This window comes from Xiphophorus couchianus, chromosome 11 (assembly GCF_001444195.1).
Source record: "Xiphophorus couchianus chromosome 11, X_couchianus-1.0, whole genome shotgun sequence".
Lineage (NCBI taxonomy): Eukaryota > Metazoa > Chordata > Actinopteri > Cyprinodontiformes > Poeciliidae > Xiphophorus > Xiphophorus couchianus.
In genome coordinates, this window is record NC_040238.1 from 6064622 (window position 1) to 6086446 (window position 21825).

The following is a 21825-nucleotide window of genomic DNA, read 5'->3' on the forward strand; positions in this document are numbered from 1 at the left end:
CGGGGTTCTTGAATCACGCTGAATGTAAAAGAAACGAAGCTGCTGCTGCTTTTTGTTTGGGCTCCAAGGTCCGGACCCGGTTCTGCTCGGTGGATTCAGTCAGAAGGTTTTTGGTTTCTGATGGTTTCTGTTTGGTTGGCAGAAGTTTCTCCTGTGCTTGAAAAGAAGAGGAAGAGGAAACCCACGCAGAAGATCCTGGAGTACTGCCTGGAGGCCGAGGTGTCCGCCGCCCCGAAGAAGAAGGTAGAAAACTTTCATCTGGACTCAGCAGCAAAACATAAACATCACATTAATAAACCAATAAGCCTTCGGTAAGAACCACCTTTTACTTGCAGTGAGTCCAGAAATGGGAAATATGTGACATTTCTGCTTATTAGAATCATTTTTAATGTTTTTTTTTTTTTTGGTTTTCTGCAACCAGTTTAATCATGAAAGTGAATTCAGGGTCAGATTGTTTCAAAAGACTTAAAACATTTTTTCAATTTTCAATTTTGCCTCCCAAATGGAACCAGGTTATCATGAAATGAATAAAACATTAATGGTAAATGTAAAGTAGCAGTTTGACCTAAACATTTGAATTTTATCGCTGAATTAGAGAACTTTACCAACAAAACAAATCTGTTTATTGTTTCTCTTGAATTATGATAAATGATTTCAGATAAAATACCAATACTGATATTTCCACTTCCTGATCTATTGGGTGAACATACATGCTGCTTTTTGCTGTTTAACTCTTTCTAACATGTATATGTTCATATTTAATGTGAAAGTGAAGTTTCATGTTCTGATCATGTTTATGTTTCATTCCAGAATAAAACACTGAAGATGAATTCAGATGCTGGACGTCAGTCGGGTTCGTACGATTCCACTTATTTAGAAAATCATCTAGAAATGACTAAGGTACCCAGAGTGGAGGATCAGTTAAAGCAGGGATGGAAATCAGCACCGCCTCTGGCCAAATGCAGGTCAATTGGAGCAACGCATCCGCCACCATGGCGGGTTGACAATCTGTATATGGAACGGACCGAGGCTTAACTAAAGCATCCTATGAAACAAAGAAAGCAACAACTAACTTTAACTTAGCAGAAACAATGATGAGTGAAGATTTAAGTGACAAAATTAACTAATTAAGATCAACTTGAAACAACAAAGTCCCCTTCAGTCTTTTAGAAAACAAATGTTTGTTCCAGGTTTCCTCCTCCAGCTGGTTTCTATCAGCAGAACCTCAAACAAAGAACAGACATTAACTAAAGTGTCACCCATTAGAAAATAAATGAACAACTTAAACAGACTATAAGCTGTAACTAATATAAATACTAACACCATGTGGTGGTGGTAGGAGCCTCCACCACAATACGGCAAACTTATTGTCAGTAATTTGGTTTTCAAAGAGTTAAGAATAAATCATGTATTTTATGTCATTTGTTTGTAATTGAAAGACAAAAACTGTCTGGTGAAACGTCTGAGTTTTTACCTTTGGTCTAAACTAATTAATATCCATCCATTTTCTAACAGCTGGTCAACGGGGGGCAGGAGGCGCTGCTGCCTCTCCAGCTAACGAGAAAACTAATTAATATATTATATTAAATATAATATTAAACAGCACAAGGACTGGAGCTGTTAAAATCCACAGGAGACTTTAAGAACAATTGAAAGAAGTCGGTGAAGGAGCTTCACTGATGTCTAGAGGAAAACTAGCAGCGCATGAAGGAGGCGATGGAAAGAGGCCATTAAAGCTGAATTAAAGTTTTATAAAAATGTATACATATTTATTTAAACTGTCTCTGTCATGACAGTTTGGTATGAGACAGATAACCTGTGAAAAGATTTAGTTCCTCTAACTAGAAACAATTTAATTCAGTTTTTTTCTGTAGCACCTAGGCCTGTCGCGATAAACGGTAAATCAATTAATCGTACGATAAATTAAAACTATCGACGTCATTTTAATTATCGCCATTATCGTCTCTTCCGGCCTTTTTCTCTTTCTGTTAATGACACTGAATGAAAAAAGGCTCAACTCCGGTGCTCTCCACTGACCTCTGACCTCATTTCCTTAGTGTAAAGCCCAGCGCACATGACACGATCTTAGAGCTGTCGGCCGACTGTCGGCCCATTTTTAAACCCTGACAGACCAAACATTAGCCGACAGAAATCCTTGGTATAACGGTTCCATCCGGTTCGGTCCTGCTGTGTGGTGTCCAACAATGGGCACAAAATAATGGCTACAAGTTCAGTTAACTAATTTTAAAACCAGGCATTAATTAATGCTTTACTACAATCTACCTGCAATGCATGTGGCTAGTGTCAGAGTAAAGTCCTGACTGAATGTAAATCATTATAACCTGTTTACGTCACCTTAACGAAGAACAGCTGAAAAGTTACCGGGTTTATCAACTGCGGTAGCAATTTAGCTCCAACTCCTCCTCTTGTCATTTCTATATTCTTTGCATGTTGAATAAACATTAATGTTGTTTCCACATATCATCTCCAATGTCCGCTGTTGCTCCGTGTCAGCTGTTTGGGATTCCCCTCCATAATTTCCCCTCAGAAAACACGGAGGAGAATCCTCGCTTTCTGATTGGCTACCTGTCACATTCAACAGGTGGAGTTAAAGCTCCCAGTCGGGGAAAACCTCTGATTTAGATCAGAGCGGCAACGACGATCTACCGTAACACACCACACAATCTTAGAAAGACCAACGTTTTAAGATTGTTATAAGGGGAAAAATAGGAGCAAAAAATCATGTAGTGTGAACTATTGCATCAGGTAGTCGATGTGCCCATCTTCTCTATTTAAATCTAATTATTACTGAAGGGCAACATAATATACAGACTTCATAATCTGCACTCTTTTGGTTGAATGCAGTATTTATTTCCACTTTGGCTTTATGTTGTTTAGTTTTTATCAAGTACATTTTTTGTTAATGGAGACTGAGAATCCATTTTGTTTTTGGTTGTTTTGTTTATTTTGTTTATCAGCTCCAGTGTTAAATATTCTTTTGAAAATAAAGTGTATCTATCTTTGGCAGGAAATCGTATGCATTATTATGTCATTTCCATTAAATCAGTGTAAAAAGGTCTTCAGACAATATTATCGTTTATCGCAATAATTTTTGAGACAATTAATTGTTGAGCAAAATTTGCTATCGTGACAGGCCTAGTAGCACCAATTCAGCAACAAATATTGTTGAAAGTTTCAGCTGTCAGGGTAGAGCAGCGAGCACACAGGGATGATTGACATCACTAAGCTCCGCCTCCTGGCTGTGAAAACACTGCAGCTTTAAAGTTAAATAATTTCATTCTATTTTTATAAAATATTTTTATAAACCATTTAGACTTAAGATGATTGAATCTCTTAACTGATCGTTTTCTACTCAGATTTTTCTCCTCCATCTTTAAAAGTGAAACCACTCTCTGAGCCGCCACCCCTCCCCCCCGTGACCTCTGACCCCCCGGCAACCCCTAGTCCACCTGAGCACGTGGATCCGCCCCCAGCAGACGCGTTCCAGTCTGATGACGGCAGCATCCAGGAGGAGGCGCTGGAGTCAGAGGTCAGCCGACAGGAACTTTAGGAAACGATCGCCCCTCTGGTTCAGATGGAAACCCGACGTGTTTCTGCAGGATGACAGGTTTCTGCTGGAGAACCGGTTGCCCCCCATGAAGGATGACCTGCTGGGCGATGACCTGCTGGGCGACGACCTGCTGGGCGACAACGCGCCGCTACCTGTCAGGAAGATCATCGGCGACCGGGGAGGCCCCGCCTCCATGAAGGAGAACGTCTGTCAGGTGAGACACTGACCGTAAAGTCAGAGGAGGAGACGGAAGACCAGGCTGGAGCAACTCCTGGTTAATTTCCTTTGTTCTGATCTTCACTTGGTTTTGCTCCTCAGGTGTGTGAGAAGACGGGGGAGCTGCTGCTGTGTGAGGGTCAGTGCTGCGGAGCGTTTCACCTGGCCTGCATCTCTCTGGCCAAGGCGCCGAAAGGAAAGTTTGTCTGCCCCGAATGCAAATCAGGTCAGTTTATTCCTCCTGATGATCAGAAACGGGTCAGAACCAGAACCAGCCCATCCAAGCTGTGCTTTCCTATGGACCACTTTTGCTGTCAGACCAAATTCACCACCGTTTATTGGGACCGTAGGGGCCACTGTTGCACTTTTGCACCACACTTTACTATTCCTAATGCTAATGCTAATGCTAAAGAAAGAATAAAAGCAAAACCCAAAAAACCCATGAGGTCATCGTGGTAAGATGTTTACTACTGTGGTGTTCCTTGTTGTTCTGTGGTTTTTTCTTTATTTTCCTTTAGCTTGGTACATTATGCTGTAAACCCCAACAGCGCCCCCTACGACAGTTTTTATGGACCGCCTTCTTCTGGCTAGCCCTGTTCTGGTTGCTATAGTGATTCCTGTCTCCATGGCAACAGCAATAATGGAAGCCAACAGAGCGCTAGTAGCGCTGATTCTGCGGTCGCGGCTCTCCAGGCTGACTGTCCTCCTCCTTCCAGGCGTCCACACCTGCTTTGTGTGTAAGAAGCGCAGCGAAGACGTTCGCCGCTGCATGATCCCCGTCTGCGGGAAGTTTTACCACGGAGAGTGCATCGCTAACTACGCCGCGACCGCGCCGGTCAACCGAAGCTTCCGCTGCTCCATCCACGTCTGCCTCACCTGCTTCATCGCCAGCCCCGGCAGCTCGTCCGTCTCCAAAGGTCAGCGCAGTAAAGGTCAGCAGGTCACACCCGGCCTGCCGCCCCGTTCTCATGGCGCCCGTTGCTCCGCAGGTCGTCTGGTGCGATGCGTTCGCTGCCCTGTTGCTTATCACGCCACCGACCTGTGCATGGCCGCTGGCAGCGTTGTGCTTTCCAACAACAGCATCATCTGCCCCAACCACTTCGCGCCGCGTCGCGGCGTCAAGAATCACGAACACGTCAACGTGAGCTGGTGCTTCGTCTGCACCGAAGGTACGCCGTCCCTTTAAACTTTCAATATTCCCCCTTTTGCATTATTTCATTTTCTTATATATATGTCTTAGCAACGAGCTTTATTATTGGCTGCTGTCAGTGGTGGACACACTTACGCTAATTTATCATTTAGCGCTTTAGCTAACTCTGAAAACATTTGATGACTTAGCTTTCCCTAAATGTACCTAATTTATTTGAATAAAACTGAGTTGAAGGTTTTGTTTATTGACTGTTTGAAATTCTTCAAGTAGTCAGATGTTTATATTAATGCTCTTATTTTGAAGTGCATGACAGTTTATGCAGCAGCTCCATTTCCTCTTGTCACCTTCTGTCTTTCTTTTCCAATAACTTTATTTCAAACAACAAATGTGTGAAACTCGGATCCAGCAGGTTGACGTCACAACAGATTCACTGAATTTATTCCAACAGCAGCTTCTGCTTCTGTACATGAAATAAATGATATACAGTAAATTATTTTTCTTTGGCGGGTTTCACCACAAACCCAAGCTATCGGCTAATGGTTGCCATGGTAACCACCCACTGTTAAAACCAGCAATAAAAACCAGGAGAAAAAACTTTTTGACCAAATAAAATTAATTTGAAGAACAAGTGAACTAATTTTGACAAACTTCACAACTATAATGTTAAAATAAAACTTAGGAAACAAAACATAATTTCAAAGGGTTTTATAGAACATTTACATATATGTATATTATGTCAAATAAAAGATTTGTAATCTTTCAAAGGCACATATAATTTAAATTGAAGTTAGCATTTTAGCATTAGCTTCCACTTAACACTGTACGCTTTAGCGTTAATATAGCTAATATTTATGATTAGCGCTTTAGCATCAGTGGAGATAATATTTATTAATTTATTTATTAATGTCACTCAGACATTATTTAGCAGGAGAGATTAAGCTAACAGCCTCGTTGGTGGATCATTCTGGAAGAGTCTCGACCTTTGACCCCGCGGCATGTCTCTGTCCGTCCGGCAGGAGGAAGCCTGCTGTGCTGCGAATCGTGTCCCGCCGCGTTTCACAGAGAGTGTCTGAACATGGAGATGCCCAAAGGCAGCTGGTTCTGCAACGACTGCAAGGCGGGGAAGAAGCCGCGCTACCAGGACATCCTCTGGGTCAAGGTCGGCCGCTACAGGTCAGAAACGGTTCGCTGCTCCCAGCTTTTGTCGTTTTAGCTTTTATGTAGGTTTATGTATTAAGACTTTTACACATTTCTAAGCTTCACCTTTTGTATTTTTAATTTTGCGCTTTTTTTGGTCCAGAAATTATAACTTGTGTGTTTTTGTGAAGGTTTTTGTTTGCGATTGTTTTTTAGTTATTTACTACCACAGTTGCGACGTGCTCTGTGGGTAGAGCAGCCATCTTGTGATCGGAAGGTTGTAGGTTCGATTCCAGCTTCCTCCGGTCGTGAAATGCGGTGAAGACTTCGACTGACTTTATTGTCATTTTTCATGCACAGGTTGTATACAGAACGAAATTTCGTTGCATACGGCTCAGGACAATGTTTGAGGTTCCAATGTTGTGAGGTTACTCCAGAATAAAATAAAATACAGTATAAAATATGAATATAAATCTAAATATAAAATATAAAGTGCAGGACTGACAGTAAAATAGAAGTTATTTAGCTCTGTACATGTGCAAGGTATAAAGTGGAGACCAGATTTTGAGTGCAGTCCAGTTAAGAGTTCAACAGTCTGATGGCAAGTGGGAAAAAGCTGTTTCAGAACCTGGTGGACCTGCACCGGTTGCTGCAGAACCTCTTTCCAGAGGGCAGCAGGGAGAACAGTCCATGTGGGTCAAGAGGTGGTGAGGATGACGCTGAGGACCCAGGTTGGAATGAAAGAATGATGCTTTAATGATGAAAATACAAATCCAAAGTCTAATGTTCACAACTGGTAGCAACTGGTACAAATGAATAACTGACGGCAGAGAAGGCAGCTGGACGAGGATCTGACAAGGAACAGGTGGGATTAAAAACACCGAGGGTGATCGGGGAAACGAGACACAATCAAGAATGAATACACAGAAAAAAACAAAATCCTTACACCTCCTGCCACATGCCCCTGGGCAAGGCACTTACCCCCAGACAGCCTACCGATCTGCGTATCGGAGTATGAATGTGTGAGTGTGAATGGCTGAATGTGACTCTGGTGTGAAGTGCTTAGACCTTCCTGGAAGACAGGTGTGTGAAAATACACACACTTTGCTTTCTGCTCCTTCAGTGTTGTTCTTCCTGAGTCTGTATTAACCGATTCCTAAATCAGTTGGCAGTAATTGATTAATTATGATTATTTTAATCAACCGTTTCAGTCTTGATGCCTTTTTCTGCCAGTGTTGTATAAAGTACTGAAATCTCAGAGTCAAGTAAAAGTATAAGTACCTCTCCAAAATATGACTTTGGTAAAAGTCCAAGTCACTGACTGAAATGTATTAAGGAAGAATAATTTAACATTAACTTTGGACAAAACGTTTGGCTCTTTCTCCCTTAAAGTCCTGGGATCCTTAGCGGGCGGTGCTGCAGCTGGAGAAAGTGAAACAACGACACTACGCGTTGACGTCACAGATCACAGAGTTTAATCCCATACAAAGCAACGCATGAATCAATTGACAAAGCTGCAGAGGTACAGAGATATGCATTTTTCTCATAAAAATAAAGACAGACACGGGGAAGACAGACAAACACAAAACAAAGACAAAGAAAAAAAGGCAAAAAATAGTGGCCCCTCTCCCTATTTTTTCTCCTTACACGTAATCTTATACTAAAGAGGTGTTTCCCTATTTAATTTATGCAGCCAAGGCGTTCCTCCTGTTGACCAACTGGAAACTCCCTTAGGCACTCAGAGAAACTTGGAACTCCCCTCATTTACGGCAAAGATGTCTGGTTTTTGTCTAAGTAAAAGGGCGGACCACTTAGTGCTAATCCCTGTCTGGTACGGGCGGATCCCTGGCGCCGAAAGGTCCTGAGATGAGATTTCGCAGATACCTCTGAAGTCTCTTCCCCCAAACTGCCGTACCTCTGCCCCATCGGAATGCTAATTTTATGGCTCTGTGTGACAGCGGGGGGCCCCTGCTTCTCTGAATGCCTGCTATTCGGCCCCTTCCCGCATCTCAGACGAAACCTGTTCCAAATAAGAGTATTGAATATAACTTTTACACATGTCGTACGATTAACTGTATTAAGCACTAAAAATAATCATTTTTCCTTAACAAATGTTACTTGAGTTAAAGTCTTAAAGTATCTGAAACTTCTTGTACTTAAGTATGGAAATTACTGTAAAAATGGATGTACTCAAGTAATGTAATGAAAAGTAAAACAAAGCAAATGCAGTTTGAATGACATTTTTTATATTTTGGTAAACTTGTCAAATACACTTAAAATAATGTACACAACCAAGTGCAGGCAAAATTAAACCTGCTAATAGATATACCTGCAGGCATCATTTAGTTAAGAAAATTAGGTGCTTTACCTATAGCACAAGGTTAACTTAACCTGCTTTACAACTGAACCAGCTTCTTAGTAAACCCTCCAGGACAGAAAATACAAAGTTTTTGTAAGCCTTAAGTTTTCCCTTCAAGTAAGGTCAGTGCTGAAAATGAGAAAAATAAATAGTACAGAAAATGCGGCCAACATGAAGAAAAAGATCTGTTATGATTACTCTACCTCACAAATCAGTGAATCAGTCAATGCTACAGTCAGTAGGTGGTGCACACAACTGGTCATTATGCAAAAGAAAAAAAGAATTGGGAGGGAAATGCAGCTTATTGGCATCTGTAAACCTGGTTTTGAACTTGCATGCCTTTCCTATATTCGTTAAATTTAGTCTAAATTGCTATCGCTATGGCTTCTGTCCCCCTTGAACAGAGGAGTCTAGGTAGCCTGCTACAGTCAACATTAAGCCTAAGCTAAATACACCACGTATGGAACTGAAACAATGCCAAACAAAGTTCATTTATGGTCAACGTTTCACAATACAGTAGTGTCTAGTGACCAAGCTATAGTTACTGAAACAGGAGGATTATAACCATTTCATAAGAAGTTACCTCGATGTGTTTCTTCAAGTTGGACGGGGAGTTTTTGTAAGATAGAATTTCCACATCTTCGGGCAGGAATAACATAAACTGCGGTACGACGAATCTTTAACACCCACGAAAGAGTATATTGTGTTTAAATAAGGCCAGGGGCTCTCATCACCAGCTGGTGGTTCCCCTGGAGCCGTGTCCGACATAGTTGCAGTCGTTGTGGTCTCCGTCTCCTCCTCCATGTGGCTGCTGCTGATTGCGAGACTTGCTTTGTGTTTAATGGGAGAAGCGAAACAGGTGTATCCTATTGGTGGTGATGAACAAGCCCAGGCAAGTAGGCTACCGACTTTGTTCGGTAGCCTACTTGCTACTTGCTAATCAGTAGGTGGGGTCAAAACACTTTGTTTCTCTCTCTCGCTTTTTTGTAACGAGTAACTAAACCACACATTGAAAATGTATCGGAGTAAAAGTACGCAATTAAGTTCGGAAATATAGTGAAGTAAAAGTGAAAGTCATCAAAAATGTTCATACTTGAGGAAAGTATGAAGTACTCCAAAATATACTTAAGTAAAGTAGTGAAGTATTTTTACTTCGTTACTATACAACACTGTTTTCTGCCCAGTTTTTCTTCTGCTGTTAAAAACCTTTTTCTGTTTTTTTGCAGGCAGACCTGATATTTATTTCCAAAGTGAGCTGAAGCCATGCTGACGCATTAAAATGTCTCCTCTGCTGTTGATTGAAGTTTTGTCTTATGTTATACACATTTCCTTTTTTCCGACATCAGGGGTTTGATTGCCTGTAATTCACTGGAAAAGCTGAAACTAAACGATGAAGCGAACACGGCAGGATTATTTTACTGCTTTGCTCTCTGACCCGAGGTGGTGGCCAGCGGAGGTCAGCCATCCCAAAACCATCCCAGAAAACATCCAGCGCATGCGGCACGACGTGGGCGAGTTCCCCGTTCACTTCTTTGGCTCCAACGATTACCTGTGGACCTACCAGGCCCGCGTCTTCCCCTACATGGACGTCGACGCAAACAGCAAAGAGAAGATGGGCAAAGGTGTCGATGCAACTTACAAGAAAGGTGAGGATCATCAAATATTCAGATTTTATGTTCGTTTAATAACATCTTCAGGATGCTGAGTGTGTTTTATTTCCGTTGTCAGCGCTGGAGGAGGCGGCCGTGCGATTCCGTGAGCTTCAGGCAGAAAAGGAGCTTCGGCAGCTTCAGGAGGACAGAAAGAACGACAGGAAGCCGCCGCCGTACAAACACATCAAGGTCTGAAAAACACGAACAACGTTAGGCTGAAAATATGATGACGGAATAAAAACACCAGGTTCATTGCACTGCAGTATTCAAATCTCTAAAGGGGATATATTATGTAAAATGTACATTTTGCATGTTTTTGTATTTCCTTTGGGTCTCAACAGCTTTTAGAACCACAAAGAGTTTAATAAAATCACCGGCAGCTTCTGGAAATAACTTCATGTTTTTGGTGTTTAATGCAATGCTGATATTTCTCAACACTCCTCAATATTACTGCTATGCTAGTCATTTAACATGCTAACGCTAGGCTATTGCTCTTGGTTTTGCAATACGTTGCTGCTGTTAGCATACTAATGCTACTGTACTTTGACTGTAGAATGCTAAGCTAATAGATTGTGACAAAATAAAAAACATTACTTTATTTTATTTTGTGAACATTTTGAAACTAAAGATATGAGAAGAAAAAGAAAACAACAGATCTTTACCTTTTGGAGCAACAGAAGCATGAAGTCACTGATCAATGATTTTAATTGCTGATCAATTAGTTTTTAAGAGCTTCTGTAACTAAGCGTCTGCCTGTGCAGGTGAATCGTCCGATTGGGAAGGTTCAGATCCTGACTGCTGACCTGTCAGAAATCCCGCGCTGCAACTGCAAGGCGACAGACGAGAGTCCGTGTGGGAACGACTCTGAATGCATCAACCGCATGCTGCTGTACGAGTGCCACCCTCAGGTACCAGAACCGCGTCTCTCCACTGTCCACACCAGGAGTCACTTCATTTCTCTACGGATGCTGTGCAGCATTTAAGACCTGATAAAAAGTGACAGGAGTAAACCGGGGCTGCCCCTGTAGGTGTGTCCGGCCGCTGAGCGGTGCCTGAACCAGGCCTTCACCAAGCGCCAGTACAGCCAGGTGCAGATCTTCCGGACGCTGTCTCGCGGCTGGGGCCTTCGCTGCGTCCACGACATCAAGAAGGTGAGTCCAACCGAGCGCCGCCGTCGCCGGGGCGTGGATAAATCTCCAGCTGTTTTTTTTTAGGGTCAGTTTGTGACCGAATACGTCGGGGAGGTGATCGGCGAAGACGAGTGCAGGTCGAGGATCAGACACGCCCAGGAGAACGACATCTGCAACTTCTACATGTTAACTCTAGACAAGGTGCGTCACGCATCCATCAACACCAAACTTTACAACCAAACAAAAACGTAAAGAAAATCTAACTTTAATGGCATGCCGATCCGATTTCTGCAGAGCAGCCTGACAGGAAGTGACATGAAAAAAGTCAAACAAATCCTGTTTGGAGGCAAAATACAAAAAAAATGTTGACTAAGAAAACAAAGCAAAGTTGTGGTTAGACATGAACGAAACGTTTTCATAAAAGTTTTAATTATGTGAAATGCCAACCTTCCCTGTTTAACTCACTTTGTCCCTTCACTCCGTTAGGATTCATTTCTAAGCAGCTATGAGGCCAAACTTTAACCTGCACATTACCCAGCAGGTTGTTGCTAGGCAACCACAGAGGGAGGGCGTTGGTTGAAGCCACCAACCTAGCTGAGCTATCTTTGAGTCTGTCCTCTGCCTACCTCTGGTTTCAGGACAGAATAATCGATGCCGGGCCGAAGGGCAACGAGGCTCGCTTCATGAACCACAGCTGCCAGCCAAACTGTGAGACGCAGAAGTGGACGGTCAGCGGAGACACGCGGGTGGGACTGTTCGCTCTGGTGGACATCGCTGCAGGTCACTCAACTTCCTGCTTAGGAAGGAAATGAAAACGTTCAAAGACCGGGGTGTAACGAATGTTCCTCCCTCAGGCACAGAGCTCACCTTCAACTACAACCTGGAGTGTCTGGGTAACGGGAAGACGGTTTGTAAATGCGGCTCAGCAAACTGCAGCGGCTTCCTGGGCGTGAGGCCAAAGGTGAGGCTCCCGGCCTGAGACCGGCTCCTTCCATGACACGGACAGAAACACATGCTAACCCGACGCCGTCCAAACAGAACAACCCTCCATCCGACGACAAGGGCCGCAAGCTGAGGAGGCGGGGCCACGGCCGGAAGAAGAAGAAGGCGCTGCCGACCAAAGAGAGGGAGGACGAGTGCTTCAGCTGCGGAGACGGAGGACAGATGGTGTCCTGCAAGAAGCCAGGATGTCCCAAAGTCTACCATGCAGACTGCCTGAACCTCACCAAGAGGCCCGCAGGTCAGATACCTTAGGGACAGGGGTCCAAGTCCAGGCCCCAGGCCAAATCTGGCACGCCCTAGATATTTATGTGGCCTTTAAGACTCAAGATGGCCGCATAAATACAGGTGACCTGTTATATAGGACAGTCTGTGGGCTACAAAACATTCATATAAAACAGTCCTATTAACTGTAAGAGAAATGTACTTTCTGTTCATAAGAGTTTATTAATAAAACTGATTAAAGATGTTTCCCTTCCTTACAGTCCGGTCGACCCGGTTCTACTGGAACCAGAACTCCATCATCTGCTCCACCTCCAGCTGCTGTGGTTCTGACCCAAACCAACCTGTTCCCCTCCTGGCCTGTGGGGGCGCTGCACCAAGAACCACTGAAGGAAACCACACAAAAACCTCTGAAGACACTGAGAGCAACTTCCTTCTTCACCAGATGGAAACAAGATGGAGGCGTCAGATTTTAGTGTTGGAGGATTTCTCTTTAGTCTCTGGCTGAAGACCAGGAGCCATTTCTGCTGCTAGCGCTAGGCTAGCATGTTAGCTTTGGTTGTATTTACCCAGAATGCCCTGCGCTGTAGTCCACTTCCTGCTTTTGGAGCGGGCTCCGCTCCGCTTGGCGTTCACATTCAAACTGAACCAGACCGAGGTTTGGAGGACCAGAGGTCAGAGGTCACCAACAGGACTGGAGTTGGGTTTAAGCCAACCAAATGGGTCTGCTCTTCATTTACTACTAGGATCTGTTCACAGTGCCCGCTCCAAAAGCAGGAAGTGGACTACAGCACAGGGCATTCTGGGTAACTACAACCAAAGCTAACATGCTAGCCTAGCGCTAGCAGCAGAAATGGCTCCTGGTCTTCAGCCAAAGACTAAAGAGAAATCCTCCAACACTAAAATCTGACGCCTCCATCTTGTTTCCATCTGGTGAAGGAAGTTGCTCTCAGTGTCTTCAGAGGTTTTTGTGTGGTTTCCTTCAGTGGTTCTTGGTGCAGCGCCCCCACAGGCCAGGAGGGGAACAGGTTGGTTTGGGTCAGAACCACAGCAGCTGGAGGTGGAGCAGGTGATGGAGTTCTGGTTCCAGTAGAACCGGGTCGACCGGACTGAAGGAGGAAAACGTTCGTCATGTTTTCCTGGATTGTTGCCTGAATGTCTGCGTTTGGTTGAAGGTCGTTGGGAGTGTCCTTGGCATCAGTGTGACGTCTGTGGGAAGGAGGCGGTGTCGTTCTGCGAGATGTGTCCCAGCTCCTACTGCCCTCAGCACCGTGACGGTCTGCTCTTCATCTCCAAGCTGGACGGGAAGCTCTGCTGCAGCGAACACGACCCCTGTGGGCCGGAGCCGCTGGAGCCGGGGGAGATCCGGGAGTACCGGCCCGACCCGGGGCCCCTGACCTCTGGGGCCCTGACCTGTGGGCTGGGCATGGCCGTCATCCCCGCTGGCCGTCTCAGCCGGACCGGTGGCGGTGGGAACGTGAAGGAGGCTGGCGGTGGTGGCGGTCCAAAGGCATTCTCTTCATTCTCCATCCCGGTGCCCATCACCATCCCGGTTGCCAGCGGCAACGCCTCGCCACCTCCCAGCAGCCCACACAGATTCGACCTGCCGCACTACTCACCCATCTCCTCGTACGAAGAGGAGCGCGACGTCCTGGAGGAGGAGCTGGCCGAGGAAGAGGAAGAGGAAGAGGAGGGAGTAATGAGGAATAAGTGGGACTCCCCGGAGGAAGATGATGAAGATGAGGGACTGGAATACCTGGAGCTCAAAGATGAAGATGATGACGACGATTAATACGAAGACTTATTTTGATTCATAACTGCACTGCAAAAACACAAAATCAGGTTTTTTTGTCCAGAGTAAATATCTGAGTTCACTTGAAAAACAAAAATCCAATTTGATCTGTACAGAAAGTTTCAGCAGCTTTTCTTTACATCATAGAAACACAAAGTCATGAAACAGAATCAACAATCAATCGGGACATTAAGTCGAGTTCCATCGTTAAATTGATTATTGATTACGTTTCAAGTAAAACTCTAACCAGCTGCTTTTAGTCTGGATTTAAAGGATCTCAGTGTTTCTGATGCAGAACCAGAACCAGAACCTGAACCTGATGGGTCTGGAAGGTTGATCCAGCAGCAGCAGCAGATCTTTAATGTGTTGTGGTTCTGATCCATTCAGTGGTTTATAAACTAACAGGATTTAAAGTTTATCCTCTGAGCTACAGGGAGCCAGTGGAGGTTCTGGAGAACTGGGTTTATGTCTCTATCCTCCTGGTTCTGGTCAGAACTCCAGCAGCAGCGTTCTGGATCAGCTGCAGCTGGAGGATTGATTTGTTGGACAGACGCTGCTGCAGGAATCAAAGCGACTGGATGAGTTTCTCTAGATCTCACTGAGATATTAGTCATCTAGATGTTGTTCAGCTGATAGAAGGCAACTTTGTGACCGTCTTTATGTGGCTCTGGAGGGTCAGGTCAGAGGTCAGAGGTCATCACTACTCCAGGTTTCAGGATGATCGCTGGTTTGAGTTGTAATAACTGCAGCTGTACATTGACTCTAGATCTGTAACTCTAGATCTGTAACTCTAGATCTATAACACTAGATCTATAACTATAGATGTATAACTCTAGATGTGTAACTCTAGATCTGTAACTCTAGATCTATAACTATAGATCTACAACTATAGATGTATAACTCTAGATCTGTAACTCTAGATCTATAACTATAGATCTACAACTATAGATGTGTAACTCTAGATGTGTAACTCTAGTTCTGTAACTCTAGATCTATAACTATAGATCTACAACTATAGATGTATAACTCTAGATCTATAACTATAGATGTGTAACTCTAGATCTATAACTATAGATGTATAACTCTAGATGTGTAACTCTAGATCTGTAACTCTAGATGTATAACTCTAGATCTATAACTATAGTTCTATAACTATAGATCTACAACTCTACATCTACAACTATAGATCTATAACTCTAGATCTACAGCTATAGATCTATAACTAGATCTACAACTCTAGATCTATAACTATATATGTATAACTCTAGATCTACAACTCTAGATCTGTAACTCTAGACCTAAAGCTATAGATCTGTAAATCAAATCGATAACTATAGATCTATAGTTCTAGATGTTCCTCTTTAGGTCCAATAATAATATCTTCAGTTTGTTTCTGTTCAGCTGGAGAAAGTTTTGTCTCATCCACACATTTATCTGTTCTCAGCATTTATTCAGTGACTGGATGGGGTCAAAGGTCACCTGGTGACATCATAACGTAGAGCTGTGTCATTGGTGTAGTTATGGTAACTGATATTATTTCCTGTTATAACCTGAGCCAGTGGGAGCATATAGATATTGAATCAGGATCCTAGGGTTGAACCTTGGGGAACCCCACATGTGACCTTTGACCTCTGATGAGAAGTTTCCAGTTGAAACAGAGAAATCCCAGTTCTTCATGTCAGATTCAAACCAGTTGAGTTCTGGACCGGAGAGTCCGACCCGACTCTCCGGTCGGTTCAGTAAAATAATCGACACCAAGGTCCAACAGAACCAGAACCAGCTCTGTGGTTCTCCCACTGTCTGTGTTTATATGGATATCATTGAACCCTTTGACTAGGCCAGTCTCCGTGCTGTGGTAACCATGGAAACCAGACTGGAAGGAGTCGAAGCGGCTGGTTTAGTTAGGAATCTTTTAACTGTTGAAGCTTTTTCAGTAACTGCTGATGAGTCAGAGGTCAGAGGTCAGAGGTCGGCCTGTAGTGCTGCAGTAGTGATTTGGTTTGAAAACTAAAAGGTTTCACCAGGATAAGCAGCTAAAGCTAATAAATCACTAATATTGATAAAAACAGACAGACTATTTCACTGTAACATGAAAATGTTTTGTTATAAGAAATAATCTGCTGGTGGAACTAGAACTGGGTTGCTAGGCGACGGGCCGGGCCTGGCTGACGTTGCTAGGCAACGGTATGAATCTGCCAGTGGAACCAGAAGTTTTGATTAATATTAAGACTTTTTTTTTTTAAATAATTAACTTAATTATTAACTTAATAACTTAATATTGGAATCATTTTATTTCTAACTAAAAAATGACATTGAATTTATTTTTGTTAATTTTCAGAATACTAAAATATTTCCACTAGAAACCAGACAAAGATGTTTGGTTAGATTTGGTGTTTTTGCAGTGCAGCGTTAAAGGATTGAATGTTTTAGGAGAAACATTAAAATCATGGAAGCATAAATAAATTGTGAACCTATAAATAAACTATATAGATTTCTAAATAAAGTGACATTTATCCATCATCATCAGTTTATTTATGAACTGGTAATAATCTCTGAGGCTGAAACAGATTTCAGAGGTCAGAGGTCAGACGGTTTGACCTCCAGCTGCTCCCAGTTTGGGACGTTTTGTTTCTGAATGTTTCGCCTCCGGATCTGTTTGGTTCCGGCCTTGTTCAGGTCGGATCATCTGGACCCTCTGCTGCCGGAACGAACATGGAACCTGGAACATGGAACCTGGAACATGAAACCTGGAACATGAAACCTGGAACCTGGAACCTGGAACTTGGAACATGAAACCTGGAACATGGAACCTGGAACTTGGAACCTGGAACTTGGAACATGAAACCTGGAACATGGAACTTGGAACCTGGAACTTGGAACATGGAACCTGGAACTTGGAACCTGGAACTTGGAACATGGAACATGAAACCTGGAACCTGGAACATGGAACCTGGAACCTGGAACTTGGAACTTGGAACATGAAACCTGGAACATGGAACTTGGAACCTGGAACCTGGAACCTAGAACATGGAACCTGGAACTTGGAACTTGGAACCTGGAACTTGGAACATGAAACCTGGAACATGGAACATGGAACCTGGAACTTGGAACCTGGAACTTGGAACATGAAACCTGGAACATGGAACTTGGAACCTGGAACCTGGAACCTAGAACATGGAACCTGGAACTTGGAACCTGGAACTTGGAACATGAAACCTGGAACATGGAACATGGAACCGGTCCGGTCCGGTCCGGTCCGGTCTGCTGGAGGATGAAACTCCACCACTTAAAAAAATCAGTTAGATTTTTTTAATAATTTGTTTGTCAAACTATTTGATCATTTCATGCCAAAAATATAAATCCAAGGATTCAAGGATCCAAGGACTTGAATTCAAGGACATTTCTTGTTCAACTCAGTGACTTAAAGTATTTAAACCTTTGAACTTTTATACATTTTGTCTTTTCACAACCACAAATTTCACTGTATTTTCATTTAGAGCTAAACTAAAAATTATTTCAGTAAATGATTCGTTTTTGATTATTTTAACAATCAATCGATTAATATTTTGATATTCTATAAAATATCAAAAACATCTAAAAGATGCAAAAACAGATTCAGTCTACGAGTTTATTCGTTTAATGAACGTTTGAATCTGCAGATAAAAATCCTTCAAATATCAACATGAGAAAAACTGATGATCAATACGGAGAACAAGCGATCGATCGATTATTAACTGATTAATAATTGTATAGAAAAACAATTTGCCTTGGAGATTTTTAACAGAATCTGAAACATTTACAGATGTTTTGTTTCTTATCTTAATGCAGAATTAATATTTTAATGTTAATTGTTTTATTGTTTCAATCAATGCTTTTCAAAATGCTTAACAACAATCTGAAAAGTGCGGCTTGCATTTGTATTCAGCTGTTATATTTCTTAGTTTGTTGTTTCCATTTGCTCTGATTATTGATTTATAATCTAACTGCTGTTCTCCACCGCTTGACCTTTGACCTTTCTGCTGTTTTCAGATTCAAACTTGAGTTTTAATAGAAACTGAAACTAAATGTTTTAACTCATAACAATTCAACACTGCAAAAACACAAAATCTTACAAGTATTTTGGCTCACTTTCTAGTGCAAATATCTTAAACTTGAAATGTGAAAAAATTACTTCATATGTAACTTTTCAGCTAAATAAATCCTTAATGTTGATTTTTTAAATAATTTCTAGTTTCACTGGCAGATTATTTGACTTTCAACATTAATCCCATGTTAAAGTCAAATAATCTGTCAATGGAACTAGAACTGTTTCATCAATATTAAGGATTTATTTTATTAAAATAAGCTCCTGTATTTTACTGAAAAGTTTCTTTTTCAAGTTCGAGGTATTTGCTTTAGGAACTGGACCAAAAATACTCGTAAGATTTTGTGTTTTTGCAGTGAAGTTTCTATAGATGCCTATAGCAGTGGTGCAATGTATCTGCTGTAGCTGTCTGTGTTGCAACTTCTCTGAGGAAAACTCTGACTGAAGACTGTTGTTAAATAATCTGGATTGTTTGTTTCTGTTTTTCTTCCCTGAATAACTAAAGTAAATAAAATACATGGAGGTTTGTGGTTGTAATGGGACAAAACGCTAAAAGGCTGCTGAATGCTTTGACTAGGCTGCAGCACCAGGTGCTTTACGTCATTATTTAAGACGCACAAACGACCAGGAGGGAGAGCAACACGCTCCGCTTGTCCCCGACTGTCCAGTGGGATTAAAGATGTGGGATTAACAGATTCTTCAAGCTTCATCTGGTGTGTGTGTCGTCTGCCAACGCCTTGGAGTGTGTTTTGTCTGAGACGTTTTTAAGGAATGGTTTTGCATCTGTGAGAGTCGCATCTCTTTACAAATGCCTTTTTACAATCCCCAACTGGTTCTGTTCATTCCAGTGTAATTTTGACTTGTTGAGCTCAACTGACCTGTTAAAACAAACTCCTGTATAAACTTATAAAAAAGAAAGTTATTACATTAAACTTGTTTGTCTGGGTTTGTTATTCACATATATATTTCAAACTTAAAACTACACTGAACAAAAATATAAAGCCCCGTGTCAAATATAAGAGTTTTATGAACATTTGGGTTACGCAATATATAGAGAAACTCAAAATACATTTTCAATAATTACTGATCTTCATAATGACATCGTGGTTCGGCCGTTTGTAGCGGATCGACAGTCCTGATCGGGGTCAGGCTGAGGAATCTGATTCTGACCCAGTTGGCTTCCCGTAGGCGGTTACAGACAGTCTGAGGTTTGATGCGTCTGTTGTTCAGACCAATAGTCTCATCAGCTGAGTGTCGCTGGTCTGAGCCGATCCTCAGACGGACGAGCCGACGTGGCCGTCTGGTGCTGAGCGGTCAGACGAGGATGAGGAGGATCTGCAGTCTGTTGGAAACCAACTCTTAAAGGGCCAACGGTCCGATAACGGCCCATTATCGGACCGTCAGTACGGCGTCCTGCATCCAACATGCCAACGGCTCCAACATAACATCTGAGGCTTTATGACTTCTGACATAATGTGACATTTTGGGGCCTTTTATTGTCCAGGCCAAGGATTGTCCAGCTGTTGCTCATTTTGTCTGACCACCCTGTGGACATGTCCCACAATGCACCGAGTAAAACAACAACTCACTGAGTAACGCTCACTGACAGGAAGTTGGATTAAATATTATACACAGATCAAAAGAAATATTACTTTGGTACAATAAAATGTCAGCAATGCTCATTTACAGTTGTTAACTCCACATGGCAACAATATCTGACATGAGGCCTTTAGATTTTTGTTCAGTGTATATAGAAAGCATTTGATATAAAATATTTTCAACATGTTGGGTAGAACTGACAACACTACATATTATAAAAGTTCATAAATTCCTGTTAACTAAAGTTGAGACTTTCTGAATAATTGTAACAACATAAAGTGCACATAGATCAGAGTATTATCTGTTTCTGGTAAAAATATGAGCAAAGGAAAAGAAACTTGTTCTGTTAAGCTACACATTAGCATTAGCATAAGACACAGCAGCTACAGGAAGTTTAAAAGATGAGTAAAAAAATTAAACGCGTATTAAAGTCACTATATAGTGAAAGGTTCGTTGTCATAAGTGGTAAAAATGTTACAGTTAATTAAGTAAGCCTATATATATCTATAGATCTATAGATCTATAGATCAGTTTTTAGTAATAAAAAGAAATTCCTCCAGCAATAAAAGAGTCTGAGTTCATTAAACAGACACGAAAAAAACTGTTGTGACACAAGAACAGAGAAAAGTTTCATGATTTCTTTAGTGTTTATTTATTAAAACTTATACAGAGTAACGGAACTGGAGCTCCGCCCTCATTTCAAAACGTTCATTCAGGAAGTTTTTGTTTTTAAATAATCTGAACAACTTTACCAGCCTTTGATCAAAAATACTGTGCATCAAAATGTCATGAAACGTAAAACATGAACAAATTTCACCCTGCAGCTCAACTTAAAAGGCAACAATAACTTTGCAAATCAAAAGTCAAACTCAGCTGCAAACGACAGTTTTTACGTCACAACATTCAGCAGGAAGCTTTTCCAGTTTGGGTCAAACTGGGAAAGGAAACTTTGACCAACTGCAACCCCACAGACCGGCCGGCAACTTCTGAATGATCTGATCTGATCGTGGAGGTTTCCTGTCAGGCAGCTCAGGCAGTACCAGCAACGCAGACATGAGTCTGATGGCAACCGGCAACCAACACCAACCGGCAACCAACACCAACCGGCAACCAACACCAACCGGCAACCAACACCAGCTAATTTCTGACACAATCGCAGCTCATAGTGCAACGTTAATGCATCAGATGCTCCGTAAGGAGCTTGATAACTCTCTGCTGTGAGGGAAAGTCAAAACGTACGTTGGTGTTTTGCTATATAATAACTTGAGGAATCGTAAACCTTCATGTTTTAGACGTTGCTTTAACTGTCGGATTGTTTTTCAGCTCGGTTTGTTATTCAGAGCACAGCTTAGAAACATGGCGGCTATTCAGAGAAGAATCTAATAACTGGTTTCCTTTGACTGAAGTTGCAGTTTTTCTGTCAGAAAATGTGGATTTTGTAGCAATCTGAGACCAACGAAGGCTGAGTGTTGCTTTTCTTCGTACATCCATGGCTGTCGTGGCAGAAAAAGTCGTAAACAAGGACGAAGTGAGGCTGTTGAACGTAAACCAACCTCCTTCTTCTCCTCAGTGTTTGTGCGATGAGCGTTTCTGTCTCTTCTGCTGCGATCACAAAGAAAAACAAAGATGGAGTCTGGGTTCTGCTCTGTGATTGGCTGCCAGCAGACCCAGACTGACGGTGCAGAGAAACCCTCTGTCTGCTCTTCCTGCGTCAGTTTCCATGGCAACAGGAGTAAAAGTACGAGTCTTTCTTCTGACCCAAGTCGACGCCGGTTTCCTCTGGAACAGAAAAGAAGAAATTCATTTCCTGGGTTTTATAAATCATCTCCGATCGCACTAAAAAAACTAATATTCTAGTTTCCTGTTCAAATGTCTGAATTTAGTTGTTGAAATAAAACAAATCTAACAAATAGA

The 21825-nt window shown here is 42.3% G+C and overlaps 2 protein-coding genes across 3 annotated transcripts in view; one reads left to right on the top strand and one right to left on the bottom strand.

Annotated features, from left to right (window-relative positions):
* nsd1b (nuclear receptor binding SET domain protein 1b) overlaps positions 1-14500 on the top strand; it is a 30601-nt gene extending 16101 nt beyond the window's left edge. The window contains exons 8-24 of the mRNA XM_028031609.1: positions 13-243; positions 811-853; positions 3378-3550; positions 3621-3785; positions 3890-4013; positions 4504-4704; positions 4777-4956; positions 5954-6110; positions 9874-10079; positions 10162-10274; positions 10847-10993; positions 11114-11236; positions 11300-11416; positions 11854-11995; positions 12070-12176; positions 12254-12455; positions 13612-14500. Coding sequence (XP_027887410.1) covers positions 13-243; positions 811-853; positions 3378-3550; positions 3621-3785; positions 3890-4013; positions 4504-4704; positions 4777-4956; positions 5954-6110; positions 9874-10079; positions 10162-10274; positions 10847-10993; positions 11114-11236; positions 11300-11416; positions 11854-11995; positions 12070-12176; positions 12254-12455; positions 13612-14228 — 3048 coding nt within the window. The 3' untranslated portion in view covers positions 14229-14500. The remainder of the gene's footprint in view (positions 1-12; positions 244-810; positions 854-3377; positions 3551-3620; positions 3786-3889; positions 4014-4503; positions 4705-4776; positions 4957-5953; positions 6111-9873; positions 10080-10161; positions 10275-10846; positions 10994-11113; positions 11237-11299; positions 11417-11853; positions 11996-12069; positions 12177-12253; positions 12456-13611) is intronic.
* Positions 14501-20072: 5572 nt separating this feature from the next.
* The window catches only part of rab24 (RAB24, member RAS oncogene family), a 32363-nt gene continuing 30610 nt past the window's right edge, over positions 20073-21825 (bottom strand). For both annotated transcript variants that reach the window (XM_028031197.1, XM_028031198.1), the window contains exon 9: positions 20073-21690. In XM_028031197.1, the coding sequence (XP_027886998.1) occupies positions 21623-21690 (68 nt within the window). In that variant the 3' untranslated portion in view covers positions 20073-21622. The remainder of the gene's footprint in view (positions 21691-21825) is intronic.